Source organism: Accipiter gentilis, chromosome 9, assembly GCF_929443795.1.
Source record: "Accipiter gentilis chromosome 9, bAccGen1.1, whole genome shotgun sequence".
NCBI lineage: Eukaryota > Metazoa > Chordata > Aves > Accipitriformes > Accipitridae > Astur > Astur gentilis.
In genome coordinates this window covers 12474682-12496649 of record NC_064888.1, presented here as the reverse complement: position 1 = coordinate 12496649, position 21968 = coordinate 12474682, and the positions used below count along the sequence as shown (strand labels likewise).

Sequence of the window (21968 nt, the reverse complement as noted above, 5' to 3'; positions counted from 1 at the left end):
TCGCTGACAAAACTGTTAAGACACTGTTTCAGAGATAGAAAAAAATATTGGGGAATTATTTCATCACAAGATGGCTAGAGCTTAAACCAGAAGACTAAATTTGCTATGAGTAGAGCTGCCTGAACTTGTTTGATCAATAGACTGACCAGACTGATCAGTACACAAGTAGTTAAATACAGAAATGAGACAAGTGACCTCATGAAACTTCAGCTGAGAATTCATTTCTTCAATGTTATCCAACAGCCCTTAGGATTCTCTCTTGCTGCCAGACTGATCAGAAACATTATTATCTTTCCCTTTATTGGTACACAAGAAAATGCATGGCTTACACATAGCTCTAATCAACATCATTAAAAACCAACAGTCCCAAACTGGTTTCCCATGAGATACAACAGAATCCAAACTAGCACCAAGAAAACATGGTTATCTTCCAAGAAACAGCACATGAAAGCTGTTCAACAGTCATATTACTTCCATTTGACAAGTTGATTTATCAAATTCAGCTTTGAGAACAGTTCTGTTTGAAGCCTGAGAAACTGTTACTTTATGAAGTCAGGTGCAGTCATCATTTACTCAGTCTTTTACTGATAAAATCGCTATCAAAATACAGTAAGAATTCAAAAAGAATTAAATTAATTTCTAAATCTGATCAAGTTGGGAGAAAATGTTGCAGACCAGTTTTAAACTGATTAAATTGGCTTAAGGTGATTAAGTTTATTTGCCAGCTTATGCTGGATAAATGCCACAACAATAAATACTACAACAATTAAATCATTTAAAGTGTCCACGAAAGAATGCACCAGTTTAAACTATTTAAAACCTCTTAAACTGGTGCAATAACTTAGATACACAAAATTAGGTTCAGTGAGACAGTTCTGTTTTACAAGAGAAAACAATGGCAGAAATTCTGCTGTTAAAAGAAGGAAAGCAACCACAACAGCAAAGCAAGCAAAGACATAACCAAGTTACAGACAGCATATTGGGTAAGAAAAACAAAAACCTTTAACTAAAATATTACTGAACTGTGGCATTCTTCCTCTAATCTGCCATATCTGAGAAAAATGCAGTCTCTCAATACTAGTGAACTTTTCTGGGGAGAAAAGGAAGACAGATACCCAGTAAGAGTTCATTAAGATAAAAATGTATGTATAAAAATATACTTTATGACAATTTATCAGTATTACAGCAGCAGTATATACTATTAGCAGATATTCCATACCAGTCCTTTTGGGTGTTTTTTGTATACATTAAAACCAAAATCCTTTCTTGTATTTTTCAAGAGATTTGCTTCCTTGAGCTAATTCATTTTTTCTTCTGTTTGCCATCTGTGTGTTCCTACGGTCTCTGTTACTCAGTTATTGCAGAGGTCAATGCTTCAAAGATCAGGATGAAAATCTAGCAGATGGAAATCCTTTTGCAAAGGATAGCTGTTTTCATCTAGCACAAAATGGCTCCTAATTTCCAACAAATAGGATGCTTCCTTATCCGATAGCAGCAAATGACACAGATCTGCTACTATTGTGCTGTAGATCATATCTGAAGAGGGCACTGCAAAGACAGAACAATCCAATTTACTCTATTTTCACAATAGCACCTAACATTCAAGTTCCACCTCCATGAAAGCTACACTGAATTACTGGAAATGTATCCCAATGTCTGAATAGAAAATTAACTTTGTTTTTAAAAAGTCATTAAAAACAGATGTGATAAGACTGTTACTCATTAAACTAACACCTGTGAATAAAGTAAAACACCTGTCAAGAAGTCAAACAGGACATATCAAAGAAAGCCTGTCTGAAACACCAGTTATTTACATCATGAAAGCATGTTAGCCATTTCTAAAAACTGCTAGGAGATTCTATTTTGCATATAAGGAATCCATTTAGTTACCAAATATTTAGTTATACAACATACAATAAATGCTCATACCACCTCACCTCTTGTTGTTGCTACCTCAACTCTGAACTTCTGAGTTTGTCAGACAGCAACTGAAGTGTTTACTTTGAGATTGGTTTTTTGTCTTATACAAGACTTACTTATGAGCAATCATCATACTTCCAGAACAATCTCATCCCAATTCTAAATTGTCAATAATTAATAATTTTACTTCCATTGTGAATTTTGCTGCCTGTTTCTATCACAAGTAATTGATGAAACAGTACCTACTAATCTGTTCAGCCAGTCTGCAGGAATATTGAGGAAGATTTTTTCCATCAATTCAGACACCACATGAACATAGATTTCATGTCCTCCATCTTCTACTGTCATCAAAGCAGGTCTAGATCAGAAAACAAAAAACTCTTGAAAGTTAGCTGTTATGTTTCTTTGATCAAAGCAAAATTTCAGAAAGTAATACAATGTTATATTACCTTCCAACATAACACCAAGAACTAGAAAATCTCTATGCACTCATCTCTGTCAAATCTGTAGAGCTGGAAGGAGTTTGAGATAAGTATACTGAATTTACTACTCAATGTTAAAATAACTTCTAAACCTATCAAGTAAGCCTTACTGTCAGAGAACTGCAGAAAACGATGCTTAGGCAGTAGTCTTTTCCCAGAATACGAGAGCTGCACTGTTATGAAATTAGCGTTATGTCATTTATGGCTTTGAACTTTATGTATTTAAAATATAAATGTTAATATGTAAGTATATGTACCTACAAATATACAAGGGGTACACAGAGATTTGAAATGCAAAGTAGGGAGACAAGCTTAGCTGTATCACTTGGAATTGTATCATCTGTATCAACATCACCTAATATTGTCTCAGTACACCACTTCATAGCCACTACGCAATACCAAGACAGTATCTCTTGTACTATGACAAATACCAGATGGTTTCGCATACCCTTACACAAGTAAAAATCCCTCCTCTTCCTGGAAATCATATGGTCAATAGTATTCCTATTTGGTGTGAGATGAACCTGGTCAGGGATTGCTGTCCCACAAGCACTGGTCTTTCAAAATTTTGCTGTTTCATATGATTCAAAAGTGATATTGGATGACAAGCAACTGGTAAGAAGTGATCCTCTTTTTAGTACAGGTATTCCCTATATTTTAAGTGTTTGTCTTTTCAACCTGTCAATATTGATGCCATACCTTTTTTATTGTTCCCCCAAATAAATCCTTGCTATTGGTTTTTGCTATGCTTCTGTGAGATGATGATACATTAGCAGTCCTCTATAGTGATGTTCAACAGGTAGTTTCTGCTTGCTTTCAAGCTTCTGAGTGATTTTACTAAGCCTAATCGTTAATACAGCTAATACAGCTTCTACCCAACATATGCTCTTTGACTGCCCTGAGACTACTTACAATTTGACCTGCAACATCTGCACCATCACAATACTCACTTCTTAGAAAATCTGCACTGCTCTGATCAAAGCAGGATGCAATGCTCATATCCTGACCATTCTACAGAAGAAACCAAAATAGTGAACACCAGGACATATGACAATAATGTAAATCCTGGTTATAGCAATCTTGGAACAGTACCAAACCAGTATATGTTAAATATAGTAATAAAATAAGGCACAATCATCTTGAGTGCAGAACTTTTCAACGGGAGATGCTCCCAACAGGATAAAATGTGCTCACTGCAGAGATGGCAGAAACGAAAGGGCAGTCACTTCAAGAGACTAGCAGAGCTGCACTATCAAATAGGACAGTCAGCCAGTACTTCAGTAGACTGACAACTGGAGAGTGTTATTAATTTAGTTAGCATGATGCAGAATATACCTAACAGCACTAATTTGAATGCCTGTGAGGCACAAAGGCAACTGACTGCAAATATGCCACTTTCCCAGTAGGCAAGTCATTTGACCTGCCATCTGTTAATCTAAAAACCTACTGCTAAATTTCATAATCTTAAGTGAAGTGATCAAAAGAGATAAGAGAACTCCATGTCTGATTATCCATGGGATTATTTCAAATCTTTTGGTTTAGACAGAAACCATGGCCCAGACTATTTGTAGTCATTAAAGACTGCTGGCTCCCTTCATGAGAGCAAGCTTAACAGTACACTTACAGGCTCAGCTTGCCAAATAATTGTGGGCAATTGCTATTTAATCTCTGAAGAGATGTATTTTGGTTTAGGCAATTTATGCTGAAGTACATGAAAGTTATTATGACTTCCAGAAATACTAAATTAACATTTTAGAAAGAGTATAATTAACTTAAATATGTTCACAGAGAAATGTACTAAGAGACATTGCAAAATTTAAAGCTTTCAAAACTATAAGCAAATGTAGTCTACAGATGTAACTCACAAACCAAGTAATGCATTAGGAAAGATTAATTTTGCTTCACTTCTGGTTATTACATGCTGACTACCTGTTTCTCAGTTCATACTCTGTTCTCAAGGTCATCTAAGTTTTCTTTCAGGTAATCCTATTTACTTCAACAAGAGTGAACTGTCATGGGGAGACAGAAAATTCAACAGAACCTTCAAAACAGAGCCTAGCATTGTTAATTTTCTTTCACTAGGGCCACAGAAAATTCAATTTTGCAATTAACTTTATTCCTTAAATACCACTGGTTTCAATATGGTAAATTTAAATAATTGTAAAACAGTTAGAAACATATTTAAGGATATAACTAAATTTCACTAAAGGCATACATAGTTCTACTAAAATAGTCCTTAGAGGCTACTAAGTAAAGAGTCCTTAGTACCTATACACAAAGCTGGTGAAGCTGGTGGGCTTTTCCACTGTTACAGAAGGGTTAGATTCAATCCCCACTGAGCATAAGTACCAGGAATCTCCTATCTCATTACTGCTACTGTTAAAATGTTCATCTTTTTGAATGACAAACACTCATTGGTACAGACTGAAAAAATGAACTATCTGAAGGGAACACTACCATCATACCAAATTCCGGGGAAAAGATGCTAGGAAACTGAAAGTTTGGGCAAAGACAGATGTAAGAAACAAGGACCTATCTGTGATACCTGAAATCTACGAGGTGATCTCTGAAATATAAAATATTTTACCTTGTCTTAGTTTTCAGGATTTCTTCTAGCTTGATATTCATAGTTCTAGCTCAAAAAGAATATGGAAATATTTACACACATTATATGACAGTACTTGTGTAAAGTGTAAGTTTCTATGACCTTCTGGCTCATTATTACTGCTACTGTTAAAGTGTTCAGTGTTCTGAGCATCTAGCTTAGGAAAAAAAAAGCAGGCTATAGGCATATAGACATGCATCTATCCTAAGCTTGTATCTTCAGCATCCGAAGGAAAAGATGAGCTTCATTATAATCACAGCAGATGAACAAAACTGGGCTCCTACATTTCGAAGGGAAAAGATAAGGGATGACTTCAATGACATACAGTATTGAAACCTGAGATTTTAATGCTATGCAAGTCTCTTAAATACTGAGATCCTGTCATAATATCCATTTTCCTATCATAGTGTCTAATTTCATATCTTAAACATTCACTGTTAAAATAAAATTTCTATGTTAAATTAATAAGTTACTATATTCCCTGAATCACAAAGAAGCAAATTAAATTTCAGACTAATACTATGTTTTAAGAAGTCTGCAGTGTTTAGTATTATTACATTTACTCATACTAAACAAAAAACACTATGCAGATTTTATTCCCAAGGAGATGCTGGTAGCTATTGCATTGCTAGAAATAGAGCATACTGAACTTACTACCTCCTTATATTGAGGGATTAAAACCAATCTGAGCTAAGGGGACATGAATTAGCAAACTACAGAAAAAAAGTAATTTTCTACTAATTGTGCATACAGTTTTATAAACAAGACTAACACTGACCACTGATATATGAAGCCGTTGATTAGCACAATAATGCTAGGACAGCATATTTAGTTAATAAGTTAATTTCATTTTAACAAGGTATTTCTTTAGCAAGAGACTAATTTTCTTCTGTTAAGATGTAAATGTACTAAGTTATCCTACAATACAGAATTTGGAAATACTACCAAGGAGACGCATTCTTACTAATCAGAGCAAAATTTCAGTACAAATGTGACAGACTTTTCTTTGAAAAAGTTGTTCATTTAAGTTCCACATCAAGATGTGTTCACATGCTGTGAATACAAACATGGGAAAACTTTATCATTTGTCTATCACCTTTTGTGCAACAGAGTAAACTGAGGTCTTTCAGGACCACATGAAAGGTCATAATCCTATGAAAGAGGGGGAACCTTTGCAGTTAAGAAAAAAGATCTCTTTGCACTTAATCCTCCCTCATAGGAAAATAAATAGCATATAAACCTAACGCTGCAAGACTATTTTGCGTAGAAGAAAAAGACTTAGTTGCTACTTCGTTAGACAAATGGGATTCTAGTATTTAAATCAAAGCCAAGTGACAAACTATTGAGTACGCAATGATTCATTAAACTCACTATGAAATAGTTTTGGAATAATTTTAGAAAGAATTTTGGTAGAAAATGTATATATTCTAGAATTTTATTATGTCTACAGTTGCATCAATTAACCTGCTCTACCTACATATCTTTCAAGTCACTATGATACTTATATTTCAAAAGCCCAAGATAAATTTAATAATTGAACAATTAGTTAATAATGTTGTTCCTACATCAGCTGGATCTGTTTAGTTTGTCTTTAAGTAAATCATGGAATTGTTTAGGTTGGAAAAGACCTTTAAGACCATCAAGTCCAAACGTTAACCTAGCACTGTCAAGTCCACCACTAAACGGTGTCCTGAAGTGCCAGATCTACACATCTTTTAAATGCCTCCAGGGATGGTGACTCAACCACTTCCCTGGGCAGCTTGTTCCAATGCTTGACAACCCTTTCTGTGAATAAATTCTTCCTAATACCCAATCTAAACCTCACCTGGCGCAACTTGAGGCCTTTTCCTCTTGTCCTATTACTTGTTACTTGGGAGAAAAGACTGACACCCACCTCACTACAACCTCCTTTCAGGTAGCTGTAGAGTGATAAATGTGTCTCATAGTGCCATCTGCTGAGAACTTAGAATCTCTGCTCTGTGAGAATGTTTATTGAAAACATTTGTTAATATTATTTCTGAAAGGCTAAAATTGATTAATCAGTTTAAAAATATGGTTGTGCATTCACCATTTCAAAGTTCGGCTGAAACAAGACACTCAAGGAGTTTTCCTTTGGTCCTCAAGCTTCTACTCCATCTTAACTTACTGACACGGTACTGGGGAAATGTTGTTAATGTATGACGTAGTATTCAAAGAAATTAAAAAGTTACACTTAAAGAATATCACTTATAAATAATGGCAATATAATACAGAAATTCAAGAACAGCTCCTTGAAAATTCATTAGAAAAACAGGAATTGCTAACTGCACCTTAAATACAGAATTTTATATATGGGGGAACTTAAAATGGAGGAAGTCATAGGTTACTTCCCTACTAGTACACATTATTTTAGTTTTATTTTGTTTACCTGTAGAACATTTTTACTTTGTTGTATGGCAAACATCGAACACATTGCTTGTAGATCATGTTCTCATCTGCCTGTAGTTCCAAACCACATTTAGCACAACCTGAATATGTAATCATAGGCAGAGAAGCCAAAACACACTCCGGTGAAGTGTCAGCATGGAAGGTGAGTTGCTTGTATTGACCGGTTGAAATGGTAAACTTCAGTTCTAAGATATGGGCTTTCACTTGAATCACTCCTACAAAAACAATTTCAATCAAATCTGCACTCAATTTTATATGTAACTGAAAGCAAAAGCAAAGGTTACAGCTGATTCAAAACCAAAATGATTACCAGTAAAACTTTCTGATTTTTTTTTTTTCCTTTAGTAGCACATGCTCATATTTTTAGAGATGATACATGCAGTGAAAAATCACTGTGGTTAAATATTATTTTAAAATGTATAGAAGTACTATATTTTCAGGTACTATTGTGGTAGATGCCACTATAGAAGACCCTGAGTAAGAAATCAAGAGATCAGAATTGTGCACATAATTTCCAATTGCTTTTCCTCTACACTAATTCAGAGACACTGAAAAGCATGGTTTTAACAACTTAGCTTTGTACTATTTATACATAAACTAAAGTTAGATGCTGCAATACCAACTTTGTGTAGTTACTTCTTAATGTTTAACACCAACCTTGGCAATCTTCTAGGTTTATCTGGGAGGGGATAACTGTGCAAAATGTTTTATTTGTTCTTCTCCAAGAAGTTTTCAATAGCAGTAGCAATTTTACTTTTGCCTTAGAGAATTCCAGTTTCAGAGAAACACTATTCAACAAACTTTCAGCAATTAATCGCATCATTACTAGACTGGCTGGTGTGGACAACAAAAGGAAGCATTTTTCCCTATGTTCCAAAGCTATCTTTTTATGGTACCATATACCACATCTATCTCACCTCTGGGCTCACTGAATGAAGGCTGCATTCACAGTTTGGCTAGGTACTGAGCAGCAGCCTCCAGAATAAATTCAGACTCCCAGAACTGTGCTAACTTGCAAAAAAAAGTCTTTTACTTGATCAACAAAGCATTTATTTTGCTTAGTTATGCACGGCACAAGACATTACAGAGCTGTGGAAAACTTTACCTGAGCATTTTTCCTCCAAATGTGCTGAGAGCTTTGTCATTTGCATGAGGGATGCTCTGCTTTTCTGAAACTTTTCTTTAAATTCAATTGCCCTTTTGTCATCATCAAACAAGCACTCACAGGATGACCATGGAGTTGTGTGCAGTTCAAAGTCACCCGAGACAGAACTATGTTGGACCAGAAGGTATCTGAAGTCCCATATGTGATCTACAGAACAAAAAAGCAAACAGAAGTGTTTACTGTCTATACCTTAATTAATTTATAGAAAGCCAAGGTCACTTACAAGATTGAGAAACAGATCAGTAAGACAGTTTCACATGCTTAGCTCTGGCAACTTTATTTCAAGCCTGATGACTTGTAGAGTTTTTCCTTTTCTTTCCCTATAAACTCTGCTTGAGTCCTCCCAATACAGAATGATGCTTTCACTTCACTTGTATGAAATTCAGCTTTCAAGACAACTCAACATTTTGAAACAGAAACCAGTTCTGAAATTTCTTGTCGGCTCTAATAAGGAAAAGTTGGCAATGTCTAGAAAAAAGTCTTAATGTTATTAATCAACTTCCATCTTTAATATGTCCCTGTTTTTTAATCTATCTCCACAATGTTCCAATTTAAAAATATGAATTAATTTTCCATCTTCCAATTGACTCTGTCAAAGAAAAATACGTTAAAAATGGAGATTACAGAAGAGCAATACATTTTGCGTCGTACTTCACTTCGTTATAAGAATCAAATAATCACCTATTATCAAGTCTGATAACCATTTAGGCTGTTATTTTTCCCCATGTTTGCTCAAGCTGAAAGTTGCAGCAAAATAATTGTTTTCGGAAATAAGGCTAGAAAAACTGAGGTGTTTGTTTTCTATGTATTCCAGTGTTTTTTGTAAGCATTTTATTAGCGTATTTTAGTATTTTCATATTTTGGATTAGTCTGATTTTTGGTGGTAACTTGCTAAAATTGCAAGCTCCCGAAAAACCTGCTGTCAGACACAGTGCCTTATAGTAAAATAATCCCCAAAACCCTTTTCCTCTGAGCATCAGTCTAGTTTCATGCACCTCATATCTGATAGAGACCTTGCAGCCCCCCTGAACTAAGCATGCTCCAGCCCCAAGCAAGATTCAGGCAGTAACACTACAGCAACACTGAGGGAAAATCAAAACAGGGGGAAACAAACAGGCACTTGGCAAGAGGGGATATTTGGAAGTAGAAAACATAGTCCAACTAGGGTACAATATTTGGTTGATACCTGAATTTAACCTATTATTCAGATCTTCAACATTCCCCTGTTGCTTAGAAAACTGATCACAAAACATGAGTAAACTATAAGTAATCAAGTCTACTGATTTTTTTTTTGTAATTTAAACCAGATGAGTGTAAAGCATTAATGGAATGTCTGATGACTGTATACTGGAAGCTTGGACTGATTTTCAGCAAGAGATGAAAAATATTTAACTTTTGCTGTGACATGGATTAACCCCAGCCAGCAACTAAGCACCACACAGCCACCCTATCACTTCCTGTCCTCAACTGGACAGGGGAGAACAAAAGGCTCATGGGTCAGGATAAGGACAGGGAGAAATCACTCAACCAACTACCATCACAGGCAAAACAGACTTGACTTGGGAAAAAAACTAACTTAATTTATAGCCAATCAAATCAGAGCAGGATAGTGAGAAATAAACCCAAATCTTAAAACACCTTCTCCCCACCCCTCCCTTCTTCCCAGGCACAGCTTCACTCCTGAATACTCTACTCCCCTGCCCAGCAGCACAGGGGGACGGGGAATGGGGGTTACAGTAGTTCATCACACGTTGTCTCTGCTGCTCCTTCCTTCTCAGGGGCAGGACTCAAAACTCATCCCCTGCTCCAGCATGGCGTCCCTCCCACAGGAGACAGTCCTCCATGAACTTCTCCAACATGGGTCTTTTCCACGGCGTGCAGTCCTTCAGGACCACAGTGCTCCAGCATGGGTCCCCCATGGGGTCACAAGTTCTGCCAGAAAACCTGCTCTGTGGGCTCCTCTCTCCACAGGTCCACAAGTCCTGCCAGGAGCCTGCTCCAGTGCGGGCTTCCCACAGGGTCACAGCCTCCTTCGGGCACCCACCTGCTCCAGCGTGGGGTCCTCCCTGGGCTGCAGGTGGAGATCTGCTCCACCGTGGACCTCCCTGGGCTGCAGGGGGACAGCCTGCCTCACCAGGGTCTTCCCCACGGGCTGCAGGGGAATCTCTGCTCTGGCACCTGGAGCACCTCCTCCCCCTCCTTCACTGACCCGGGGTCTGCAGGGTTGTTTCTCTCACATCATCTCACTCCTCTCTCCAGCTGCAGTTTCTGTCCCACAGGAACTTTTTGCCCCCTTCTTAAATGTTATCCCAGAGGCACTACCACCATCACTGATGGGCTCAGCCTTGGCCAGCGGCAGGTCTGTCTTGGAGCCGGCTGGCATTGGCTCTGTCAGACATGGGGGAAGCTTCTAGCAGCCTCTCACAGAAGCCACCCCTGTAGCCCCACCACTACCAAAACCTTGCCATGCAAACCCAGTACATACTGCCAACAGTTTTTAGATGCTCTAGAACTGTATAGTCTTATGTAATTTAAGTATGTAGACAGTTTAAAAATCACAAGTCTCCATACCTTCCTCTACAAGACTATGAGGTTTCTGATCTGCTAGTACAACCAGTAAACACATACCACAGCTATGCCATGAGTCCTAGCAAGGATGGACATCATGCTCTTCCTGTAACCCACTCACACAATTTAGCTGTTGTGTATGCTTTAGTATCATGTGAATTTATCTTTTTGGCTATCTTACTGGGATCAAATGTTCATGGTTTGTCTGTGATTAAGTATTTGAATAGTTGAGAAATCACTCTTATCTTGAATTTCAGATAATTCTTTAATCATTAAAATGCCAACAGAATACTAGCTGGAGAATAAGACACAAGCTTTACATCAAATACAAACAGTTAATGCTACAGACCTACATCTTATACTTTTCTGCTTTAAGCATCAGAGAATGATATATTACTGTGTCTTAGAAATTACTTTTGGTATCTTCTTTTTGCAGCTAGAAAAAAAATTTAAAATTCTACCATATTAAATTCTATAAGATTTCTAAGCTGTTCTAAAGAACAGCATATACCTACTCTGAAGTATGCACAAAAATAAGAGCCATGTAGATATTATGCAATAAAGTTAATTGATTAATGCTTAAATTGGACCATCTTCTTCAAGTAGTTTAAGAGGTAGTTCTTGCAGTTAAATGATTTCTAGGAGCAGAGATTACTTAAATTGAAGCAGAACTGGCAGAATTCAGAGTGTCTACATTTAATATGTAAAGATGAACTATGAGGTTGTTTAACTTCTCTGGGTTTTATTTTGTGTTATACAAAAACTGGCTTTTTAGGCAGACATATTCAGTGCTTCAAGTAATACAGCATTTACTTAAGTGTATCCATTGATCAGAAATACAAACTCTTAAGTTATCAATTTAACAAAAACCTCGTTGCCTTATTTTAAAAGAGCAAAGTGAGGAATAAAACAAAAATTTGGTAGTAGTCACTGCTAAAACACAGGCTATGTAATTGTTACAAGAGATGCTTTTAGTCATTTACAGCTAAACTTGATAGCAAGACTGTTAGCATATAAAGCCTGACACTAGTAGTAAGGTGGGAAGCAGAGAATGAAAATCGGAACTAGAAAAAACCCCAGCAATTCATGCTAAACCAGACAACAATAAGGAAGACTCAGCAAAACTGATAACATAGTTAACATTCAAATTTTTTTATAGTTACATAACTAGGCACCACTGCATCTTATCACTAGATTCAAGTTTCTAAATACTTATGCTTTCTCAGTTTTCTAAAGTCAGTGCATTCAATTTCTTTTGCTGATAGCACTGCTTCTAAACAGAGAAAACATGTTAAAATTGGTATCAAATATGTTGCCCTTCCAAGAAGAGTATTTAAAGGGTGAATGGAAAAAAGTTACCAGCTGCACATTTTAAAGATGTTAATAGCATCACAAAAATTCTTCTACAGCTACCGACGGGTACAAGGACCTTACCTTTTTTCCTTTGAAGTTGAGGGCACCAGGCAGCTCCTGCTCCCCACAGCACCATCCTGTAGTGTTGATCTCTGTTCTGTTCTACTGTTAGAATGATTTTTCTTTGGCTGCCACCTCTGTAGCTATACACAGATTCTGAAAAAGTTCAAAATTGTATGACTTCCACAGTAAAAAGCATATAAACACACAAACCCCACATGCCTCAATATTAAGATAAAATCATGCTGCTAACATATTTTACGGTACAGTTATAAGCAAACAAGAATACACCTACAATTTCTTCAGGACAGAATGAAAGCAATCTCATTTCTTCAACAAAATGATTCTACTTTCAAGGAATGCTTAAAGTATATTAATTCACCTTTATCCACCTAAATACTCAGCAACTGGACACCTCCCTTTGAAACAGCAGGTGTCTGAACATCTTTCAGCTCTCGCTTATCCTGACTGGAAGTTAAATTTCCTGTAACTTCTGTGGAATACACCGAGAGGAACATTTCTCTAGAATTTTTCACATAAAAAAGGAAACTATAGTCACATACAAGCACACTAAGAGGATTAGTAACAGTACATACAAATTGAAACAATTAAGAGCTCTACAGCACTCTTACCCAGGATACTACCAGTAAGTTTCAGCTGCACACTAAAACCACAATATTTTTTATAAATAATTTTAGAACAAGAACTCTTGCTTTAAATATCTAACAGTTCTGAGATTTATGTACAATAATAAATTATGAAGACTTCTATCTTCAAAATTCTCCATTTATAATGAATAAACATGATATTGACAGTCTAGGTAAAAATGTGAATCTTATGAATACAAGATAATGCAATATGATCAGATTTATGTGCAAAGCTTGAAGTCAAGCACTAAGAAAAAGTGGTACTGTAAAGAAAAGATAATCAGAACAGTTATGCAGGAAAAAAAGAGGAAGACTGCTTTTCCAGGTAGGAACAGTGGTCTTCAACTGCCCTAAGCATGTTTAAAAACAATGGCAAGCCACTACATGAAATACTGAGAATGCCCCAAGATAGTTTGGTTTTGTTCATTTCAGAAGGTGGAGATGATGCTAGAAAGCAGCTGTAAGGCCTGATTATGAAGAAATGGAAACAAATTATTAATTTTAACATGGAAAATTGCTTCAGCAAAAGGAATCTTGAAATAACTGCATTCACTATTAGAAGAAAAGGAATGTGTGACAGAAGAATAAACTCAAATCAGTACATGGACTGTTGACCATGATTCTTTGGGGGAGAGGAGTCTTTGCAATAAAAATATACAGGAAACTCAGATTTCCAAAACAAATTATATTAATGAGGTATTTCTCTGTTGTGCCCATGTGGAATAAATATGAGTATCACAGTAAGACATCTAGTAGTTTCACACTGTGCATTTTCCAGTGTTGAAAATCAGAAAGAACTTGTACAAAAAGGCACACAAGTAAGGATTATCATAAATAAATATTGCACATATTTAAGAAACCAGGAATGCTTAGCTTTAAAAATTTATTCAAAGTAAGAAAAAAAATAGAAAGAAATAAACAGGAAATGTTTCAAAGAAAACATTATAATGAGAGCAACACAGTTCCATTATAAAGTAAGAAAGGCAAGCAAATCCTAAGACATTAGATTAAAATAATCAGTAACTTACTTCATTCCGAATAACATGATTTATAGTGCAATCAAATTTTCCTTTAATGATTACCACATGGAAGGTAATTGGCAGGTAAGCTTTGAATTAGTAAAGCTTGACTGTCCCACGTGACATTTTCATAAACCAGTCCCCTTTCTCAAGCAGTGGTCTACAGCAAAAGTGTACCTCTCAAATTTCAAAAGCCATTAAAAAAACATATTTATGTTCCGCTACCGTAACTGCAGCATCTCCCTCTTTTCAGCAGTCCTGCTATACACACCTATCTTTCCTGAAAAGGATTTTGAGTGCACACTCCTCATATCTAATATATTCCTGCTGCCATTCCACCTCCCAACACTATACTTTGTACCTGCATCTCTCTTCAGTCATCTGTCTTATTGAAGATGAGGTACCACACTATTTGGAGCCATGGAGATGCTCAAGCCATCTCACTGACAAGTCAACACATTAGTAACTGCAGTCGGTGGTGAGCAGTCATTCCCTAGTGAAAACACACCAATCCCTCACTGAGTAGCAACACTGATTATCAGTGCCCACTGCCTGCATGCTTCTCCCAGACACATGTATGCTATGGATCAGCACTAGTGTGCAATAACCTCCTTTCAGAAGCTGACTACAGTCTTTATTTCTTTTCTGTCTCTAACTCCTATGCCCCCCATGAGTGGAACATTACAAAGGTTTTACTTGCGACTCCTGTGTCAAGCACTGGTGTATGGAATGGGAAACAACCAGAATTGCCTTGCAAAATTACTATTTAAGTTTTACCTATTGTTGAAATTTTGGAAATTAAAGTCTAGTGCATGAACTTACCTGTTAATACAACAATGTTGATAATTTTCAAGATAGAGTGAATCAATGTATTTGCCTGGAGCTGGTCTAGCTGCATATACCGAACACTATCCAGTCTCTGAACCTGTCTTTGTGGAATGTCTCCAAAGTGTGGAAATTCTGATGATATGTATGCCAATAAGCTATGGAGAACACCACCATCCACTATAGGATAAACTTATATGAAAAAACAAAGTTAAAAGGACACCCTTTTTTTTAGGCTTAGAAGTACAAAATTTATCAGTTGGTACATATTTACAGTGACAAAACCAAAACCATTTCACAATAATTCTAAGGAAAGAAATTCTTGAGAAGTGTAACACTTGATCCAAAATTAAACTTGTACTTTGTCTGCCTCCCCCTGGTAACATCCCAAAGTTAAACTAAGTACAGTATTTTACACTACACCAAAAACAAGAAAGAAATCTTGTATCATAGCTTGGTAAGAACAGCCGCTCTTGATCATTCACCCCAGAACCTGCCTTAAATAGCTGGCAATAATGGACATCAGGAAGACAGTAAGAACAATGCAAGTTCACAGTGATACTTCCACTGTATTTTCCCCTTAGTCTCCAACCCTCTGTGGTTCAGGTATCTTTAAAGACTGTGCTTAATAGCCTGCAATGAGTTACTTTCCCTGCATGAATCTACTTACTCTATGTCTCTAAGATTTTTGTGAAAAATTTAATCCTCATGAAATCTTATGGTTGAGTCCTGGGATAACTGCTGTTTCTTCAGTTTTTCAGTCTTGAATGGTAACCACCCACCATTACCATAAACTACATATGCCTATCTGATGTCATCATGACCACACCTTGTCCACAGGTGTTCCTGTTATACTTTATAGGTGTTTCATACACCTCAGTTGCTCACACTTCCACTTTATCCTGGGTACGAGGCATTGCCAACAAAACAGAGTACTTCAAAGAGCTATTTTACTGTGATTTTTGTGGAAATTTATGCACTATAATCTTACATTCCTCTGGATTGAGAGCTGAGCAGTTCCCCAGATTCAGTAACTGACTGGCAAATGTAGATTGCAGCATGATTTCTCCACACCAAAGATTCTCATACATTATTATATCTGCAAGAAAAAAAAGCAACCTTATCAAACTCATGTATCAACAATATTGAAGTGTATCATACTTTTCTTGACTATAGAACCATCATACATACAGGTATGAAAGAGTTTGAAAGATATCACTTGGAAATAAATTGATTTTTTTTTAACGTGCCAACACCATTTACAATGAGTTAATCGATTTTTCTCAGTAGGTTGATGTAATTCTTCAATTCATATAAAATATTCAATAGCCTCATAGCAGGTACTGTATAAGTGAAGTGAGTGACTATGGGGTAAATTATTATTGTGCAATATTTCAGAATGACTAGTAAAGTACTAGGCTTACCCAGAAACACTTTTGATGTATTTTGAGATGAGAATGTCTAAGCAGAAAAGAAGAAGCCCAACTTATCTTCAATCTCTTTAAAATATTGTCCTGGTTTCAGCTGGGATAGAGTTAACTGTCTTCCTAGTAGCTGGTACGGTGCTATGTTTTGGGTTCAGTATGAGAAGAATGTTGATAACATACTGATGTTTTTGGTTGTTGCTAAGTAGTGTTTAGACTATAGTGAAGGATTTTTCAGCTTCTCATGTCCAGCCAGTGACAAAGCTGGAGGGGCACAAGAAGATGGCACAGGACACAGCCAGGGCACCTGACCCAAACTGGCCAATGGTGTATTCCATACCATGGGACGTCCCATCTAGTATAGGAACTGGGAAGTGGGGGCAGGAAATTGCCGCTCGAGGACTAGCTGGGTGTCGGTCGGCAGGTGGTGAGCAATTGCCCTGCGCATCATTTGTACATTCTGATCCTTTTATTACTACTGTTGTCATTTTATTAGTGTTATTATCATTATTAGCTTCTTTTCTGTTCTATTAAACCATTCTTATCTCAACCCAGGTGGTTTACTTCTTTTTCCCGATTTTCTCCCCCATCCCACTGGATGCAGGGGAGTGAGTGAGCAGCTGCGTGGTGCTTAGTTGCTGGCTGTGGTTAAACCACGACAAATATTTACCTTTGCACTTCCCTATAAGCACTTAAAGAACTCTTAAAGAGAAATAGGCATCTTAAACTGTAGTAGCAGTCAAACAATTTTATATTGTGTAATTTTTTTTGCACATTGCAGAACCTAAATAGACAGATCACTATCAAGTTCCAGTCAACTCCAGCCCTAAATTAGGTGCAATTTCATTTTTATAGTACTGCATTCTTACACGAGATGTGTTCTCTCAAGAGAAAGCGTTCTACTCCTGTTAGATATTAAAGAGTACAAAGGATTTATCAGGAGGAATCTTCATTATTAGCTGACATGTTATGAAAAAGGTGAACTGCAAATAGCATTTTATATTTCTGCAGTCCATATCAGTTACAAGTTAACAACATGATCCCTCTCAAGATGCTACTGCTAAGCTACAAAGTCCTTCCCAGGAGGAAAAGTATTCTCACCCTGAGACTAATTGTAACATCACAATTTTCTGGTCCATCTGCTGGTCCAACAGCAGAGAATTACAAAGAAGTCTACAAATCAAACAACTAGCACATCTGGTTTGTAATAGGACTTGTACCTTTCAGAAAAAACTGTTTTAAAACACTGACAAGTTCCAGAGTACACCTGACTACCTATGGTACTGCTGTAGTGTCAATGCACTGCTGTGTCTCAAACCAAAGGCTACACGTAAGAGACGGGCAAACTTCTGTGGGACAGTTGATATTCCACTGGAAGGATGACTGAGAATTCAAAGTGATGTTGAAAGATGCAAGAAAGATACTTACAAATGCTTAGCCATGATTCCAAATTACTGATTACCTATTGTTCTATTTCAAACAGGCATTTAAAGATCCACATTTTAAAAAGGCAAATAAAGGAATTCTCACCTGTAAGCAGTACAATATCCCCAGGAAACACAGTGAGTGACCAAAACGCAGCACCATGCCACAGCACCACCTTTCTCTCAATTTCTGACTGGTCAATAACTACAATTGTTGCTACAGGAACTTTACATGAAGATTTTGGTCTACTCTTCACCTGTATTTCTTTGATATGACAAGGATGTACTATTGTGACCAAAACATTGTACTTCTGATTTTTACTGCAGCAATTCTTAAGTGGTGATAATTTCTTTTGAAGTTTCTTGAACACTGTCATCCTCTCTTGATCCACTTTCATCCCAGGATCAGCTGGAGAAGAATTCAGTTTAGCTCTCTTTGATTTCAGCTGTCTTTTGAATGCTGAGTGAAAAATATGAAAGGAATCTTCAGACTTCCAGGCTATTTTAGAAGAGCTCCTGTGACAACTGTCTACTTGAGAGCACAGTACTCCTGAGCTCAATGGTTCAATACAGATTTCATTTACAAATTGCTCACCAGGAACATTAAGTTCTTGAGACTTCTCTGTATTTTCCTGAGCACTTCCTTCCTGTTTTGCAGCCTCAAAGCAAACATTTTTCCCATCACTCTCAGAGCTGAAAAGTTCAAGGGAACTTTTATACTCTTCCTTACATTCATTTTCAGGCACATTAAGACATGTTCCAACATCAGAAAAAAATTGGAAGTGATCACGCTGCCTTTCTTCAGTTTTTTTGCCCGTTTCTGATAGTTTGATGATTCTGTTCTGCATCTCATTCCGATCTTGTGCAAAAACAGCCATCTGACTTGATGTCATTATACTATGAAATTCAGTATCTGTTGACACTGCAAAGTCTGAACAATCACTTGGTTCTCCTTTTGGTTTTAACTCTTGATTTGGGGAGAAAAACATATCCAGATATTGACTTAGATGTTCATGCTGATCACTTCTACAATCCGATTGAACACCTTGTCCCACAGGCCTTAGATGTATGGTAATCTGCTTAGTACTGGCAACCAAATCAGAAATGTCAGAGCTGTTGACTTCTAAATGACTAGCTTTTCTTTCAGTGAGGTCTGAACAACAGCCATGTGATTGTTTATCTTTTCTAGCTGATTCTGCAAATTTTTGTGGAAGGTGTTGATCTGCAGCCTGGCTTACATTTCCATGTGTGCATCTGTCTTTAGGTATTTGAAAATCAGAATAAATTAAACTTTCAGTGGTCTTAGGTGTGCTAGTACAAGTTACTGCTGCAGATACAAGAGGCATCAAATATTCTTTTGCATCCATTAATCTACCCTGTTCAGACTGTTGAGAGCTGTCATCATTTGTAGGAACTGCTGTGACTACAGAGTTTTCTGCCTGAAACACTAAGTGGTCAGCACCTTTGACTTTTTCAGAAAAAAGACTACGTGTATCATACAAACAGCGGAGTTCTCTCCATTTTTCAGCAGCAGGTGCTGAACTGCTTTGCTCTGACACCTCCAGCAGGCCTGGAATACAGGGTGCTCCCACAAAAATATGAATTTGAGGTCTTTTTGACATTTTTGATTGCTGTGTTAAGTTTGACTTTAAACAATGTGGTTTATGTAACAAGCACACTAAATATTAGTAAATGCAAAAAGTTGTATTTACCCTTTCTTAACATTTTAGAAATACCTAAAATTCAAGGGAATATTTCATAATTAAACTGGTAAAAACATTACTTTATTACTAAAAACCTGTAAAATTAAATGTACAAAATAAAAAATGGAAGTTATTTATTGTGTCAAACTTGCATAGAAAAATAAATTTACAGTAGGGCTTAATTTCTGATTCTGATACTTGGAACCACATATCAGATGCACAGTTATAGGGAAGTTCAATTTAAGTTTAATTATTAAGCAGACTTATCTTCATTTATTATTGCTAATTAAACAGTCAAATGTGAATTCACTATTCAGTATTTCATTTTAATTCATGTGAAATAAATGCCTGTAAGAAACTTTCACAGCATGGTAGGGGAGAATTTAATCTCTGAGAAAATTACAATTTCAACTAAATGATGAAACATACTAGAGCTATTTAAAATTAGTTTAAAGTTTGCTAGAAATGCAATATCTTACATGCTGTTTTAGCATGAAAATTCTGTATTTAGTGATTATTTTATGAAATGGGAGGTTTCAGGATATTACTAATAAATTAAAATTATTTAATAAGCACTAAGAGGTCTGTGAAACTTGAGCAGATGATTTAGAATTTGCTTTAATTCATTTATATAATATCATACTACTAAATAAGTTACTAGCTTTTCTAGCTAATTAAAAATAAGCCCATCCTACACAGCACAAATACAAAAGACTGTTTTATTTTTTTTAATTTCTGCTATACTGTAATTTTAAAATAGACAGCTACAGCTACAAGTGTTCATTAAAATGCAGACACCTAGCTACATGTTTTGGGAGCATTATTAATAGAAGTTGCTGCAACAGGCAATTCTGCAGAGGTAGGAAACAGAACACCAGAAATGAAATTCGGGAGCTAATCCAGCTGCAAACAGAAAAAAAAAGAGCACTGAAACAAACACAGCATTGAAAAAGATTTAACTTTTCATTTATCACTTATTAAATTAAGAGCCATTTTCCTAACAACCCACTAGGGGTCAATAAATCTGCACATTCATAAAGCTCATAGTAACATGGAGAAACTATAAACATCCTGGAACACTGATATACTATAGGTGTAACTGGAAAAACAATATACAACCACTAAAATTAGATATATCATGCCATAATACAAAAGCTACAAAACATGGTAACTGGTATCGCTCAGTTTTATGCTCATTGCAAAACAAATAATACTTAAAAGATTGGAGTATCCAAACTTCTGCAGTTGTACATTTAAATTTAGGCTCATAAGAATGCAACTTTGAAAGGACAATTCTCATACTTGTTAAAGTTTTCAGTTAAGTAATTAAAGAATGGTAATATACAAATAACCAAAAAGACAGAATTTACAGTTCAACACCAAAATAATGGATGAGGTAAGAAGGGAAAGACAAAGCAAAGTGATAGTGAGGTTAAGTTTTGTAGATAAAAGGCTGCCCAATACATGATGTAAAAACAACTTCAGTAACAGATCCCCTATGACAAACAAAAAATGTTACCACTACTTTAAATGAACTTTAGAAGTGAAACCTGATGAGATTCAATAATTTCTTTCATTTCAAGATGCGTAAGTCTACTGGTAGCTTTTTAAATTTGTTATTACCTTGGTTACAGCCATTACAGATGGGTAGCTTTCTTAATTAGGTACTCTATATAGCATAACAATATAAATGCCTCTTCATAAGGAGGTTCATGTGAATAAAAGGTTCAAATGAATTAGAAAATATTTCTTCCACATACGTGCTATCGTACAAAAGAGGTTGAACTGCACAGTTCTGACACAAGTCCATACCATTTCTAAAGAACTTGCATACCATGCAGAGATTAATGAAATAATCAGTCATTTCCAAACTGGACTTTGGTAGAGCGAACAGCTCTTTCACTTCAGTCTTTACCTTATTTTACAAGGGCTGAATACCAACCTGTCACAGGTATAAGATACCATCTTATTCCAGTCTTACTGTCTTGTTGCAAAAATTCTCTAGCATTTGTGTATCTAGTTTCAGGGAGATGGAAATCTTAAGTGAACTAAAATATGTTCAGGACCAAATAATTTGCTTACCTGCCTTCTATAACCTCAGAGTAAGCTTATAACAAACAGTTCTAAGTTTCTTACAAGGAAGAACTGAGATTCAACTACACTGTAAATAAGCCCATTAAATACTTCAGTTCTCAATGAGTTCTGAGGACACTGGAAGGGCAATTTGGTTGCTAAATAGATGAGATCATTATAACAGTATGTTTAAAGGCCAGCTTGAAACCTAGAGTTGCAAGACCTTTCAGAGATTTTGTATTCGTAGAAAAGTTGGTGCTTAAGATGCCATAG

General features: G+C 36.3%; 1 protein-coding gene across 12 annotated transcripts in view; it reads right to left on the bottom strand.

Annotated features, from left to right (window-relative positions):
* Nucleotides 1–196: 196 nt before the first annotated feature.
* Nucleotides 197–21968, bottom strand: part of SHLD2 (shieldin complex subunit 2) — a 104168-nt gene continuing 82396 nt past the window's right edge. For 9 of the 12 annotated variants that reach the window (XM_049810097.1, XM_049810089.1, XM_049810091.1 and 6 more), the window contains 9 exons: nt 18026–20525; nt 16063–16170; nt 15069–15263; nt 12602–12736; nt 8540–8746; nt 7415–7649; nt 4990–5034; nt 2163–2278; nt 197–1548 (listed from right to left, as the gene is read on the bottom strand). In XM_049810097.1, coding sequence (XP_049666054.1) covers nt 1376–1548; nt 2163–2278; nt 4990–5034; nt 7415–7649; nt 8540–8746; nt 12602–12736; nt 15069–15263; nt 16063–16170; nt 18026–19541 — 2730 coding nt within the window. In that variant the 5' untranslated portion in view covers nt 19542–20525 and the 3' untranslated portion in view covers nt 197–1375. Of the gene's footprint in view, nt 1549–2162; nt 2279–4989; nt 5035–5059; nt 5288–7414; nt 7650–8539; nt 8747–12601; nt 12737–15068; nt 15264–16062; nt 16171–18025; nt 20526–21968 lie in introns of those variants that run through there. The other 3 variants (XM_049810099.1, XM_049810098.1, XM_049810100.1) reach the window with 3 other exon arrangements.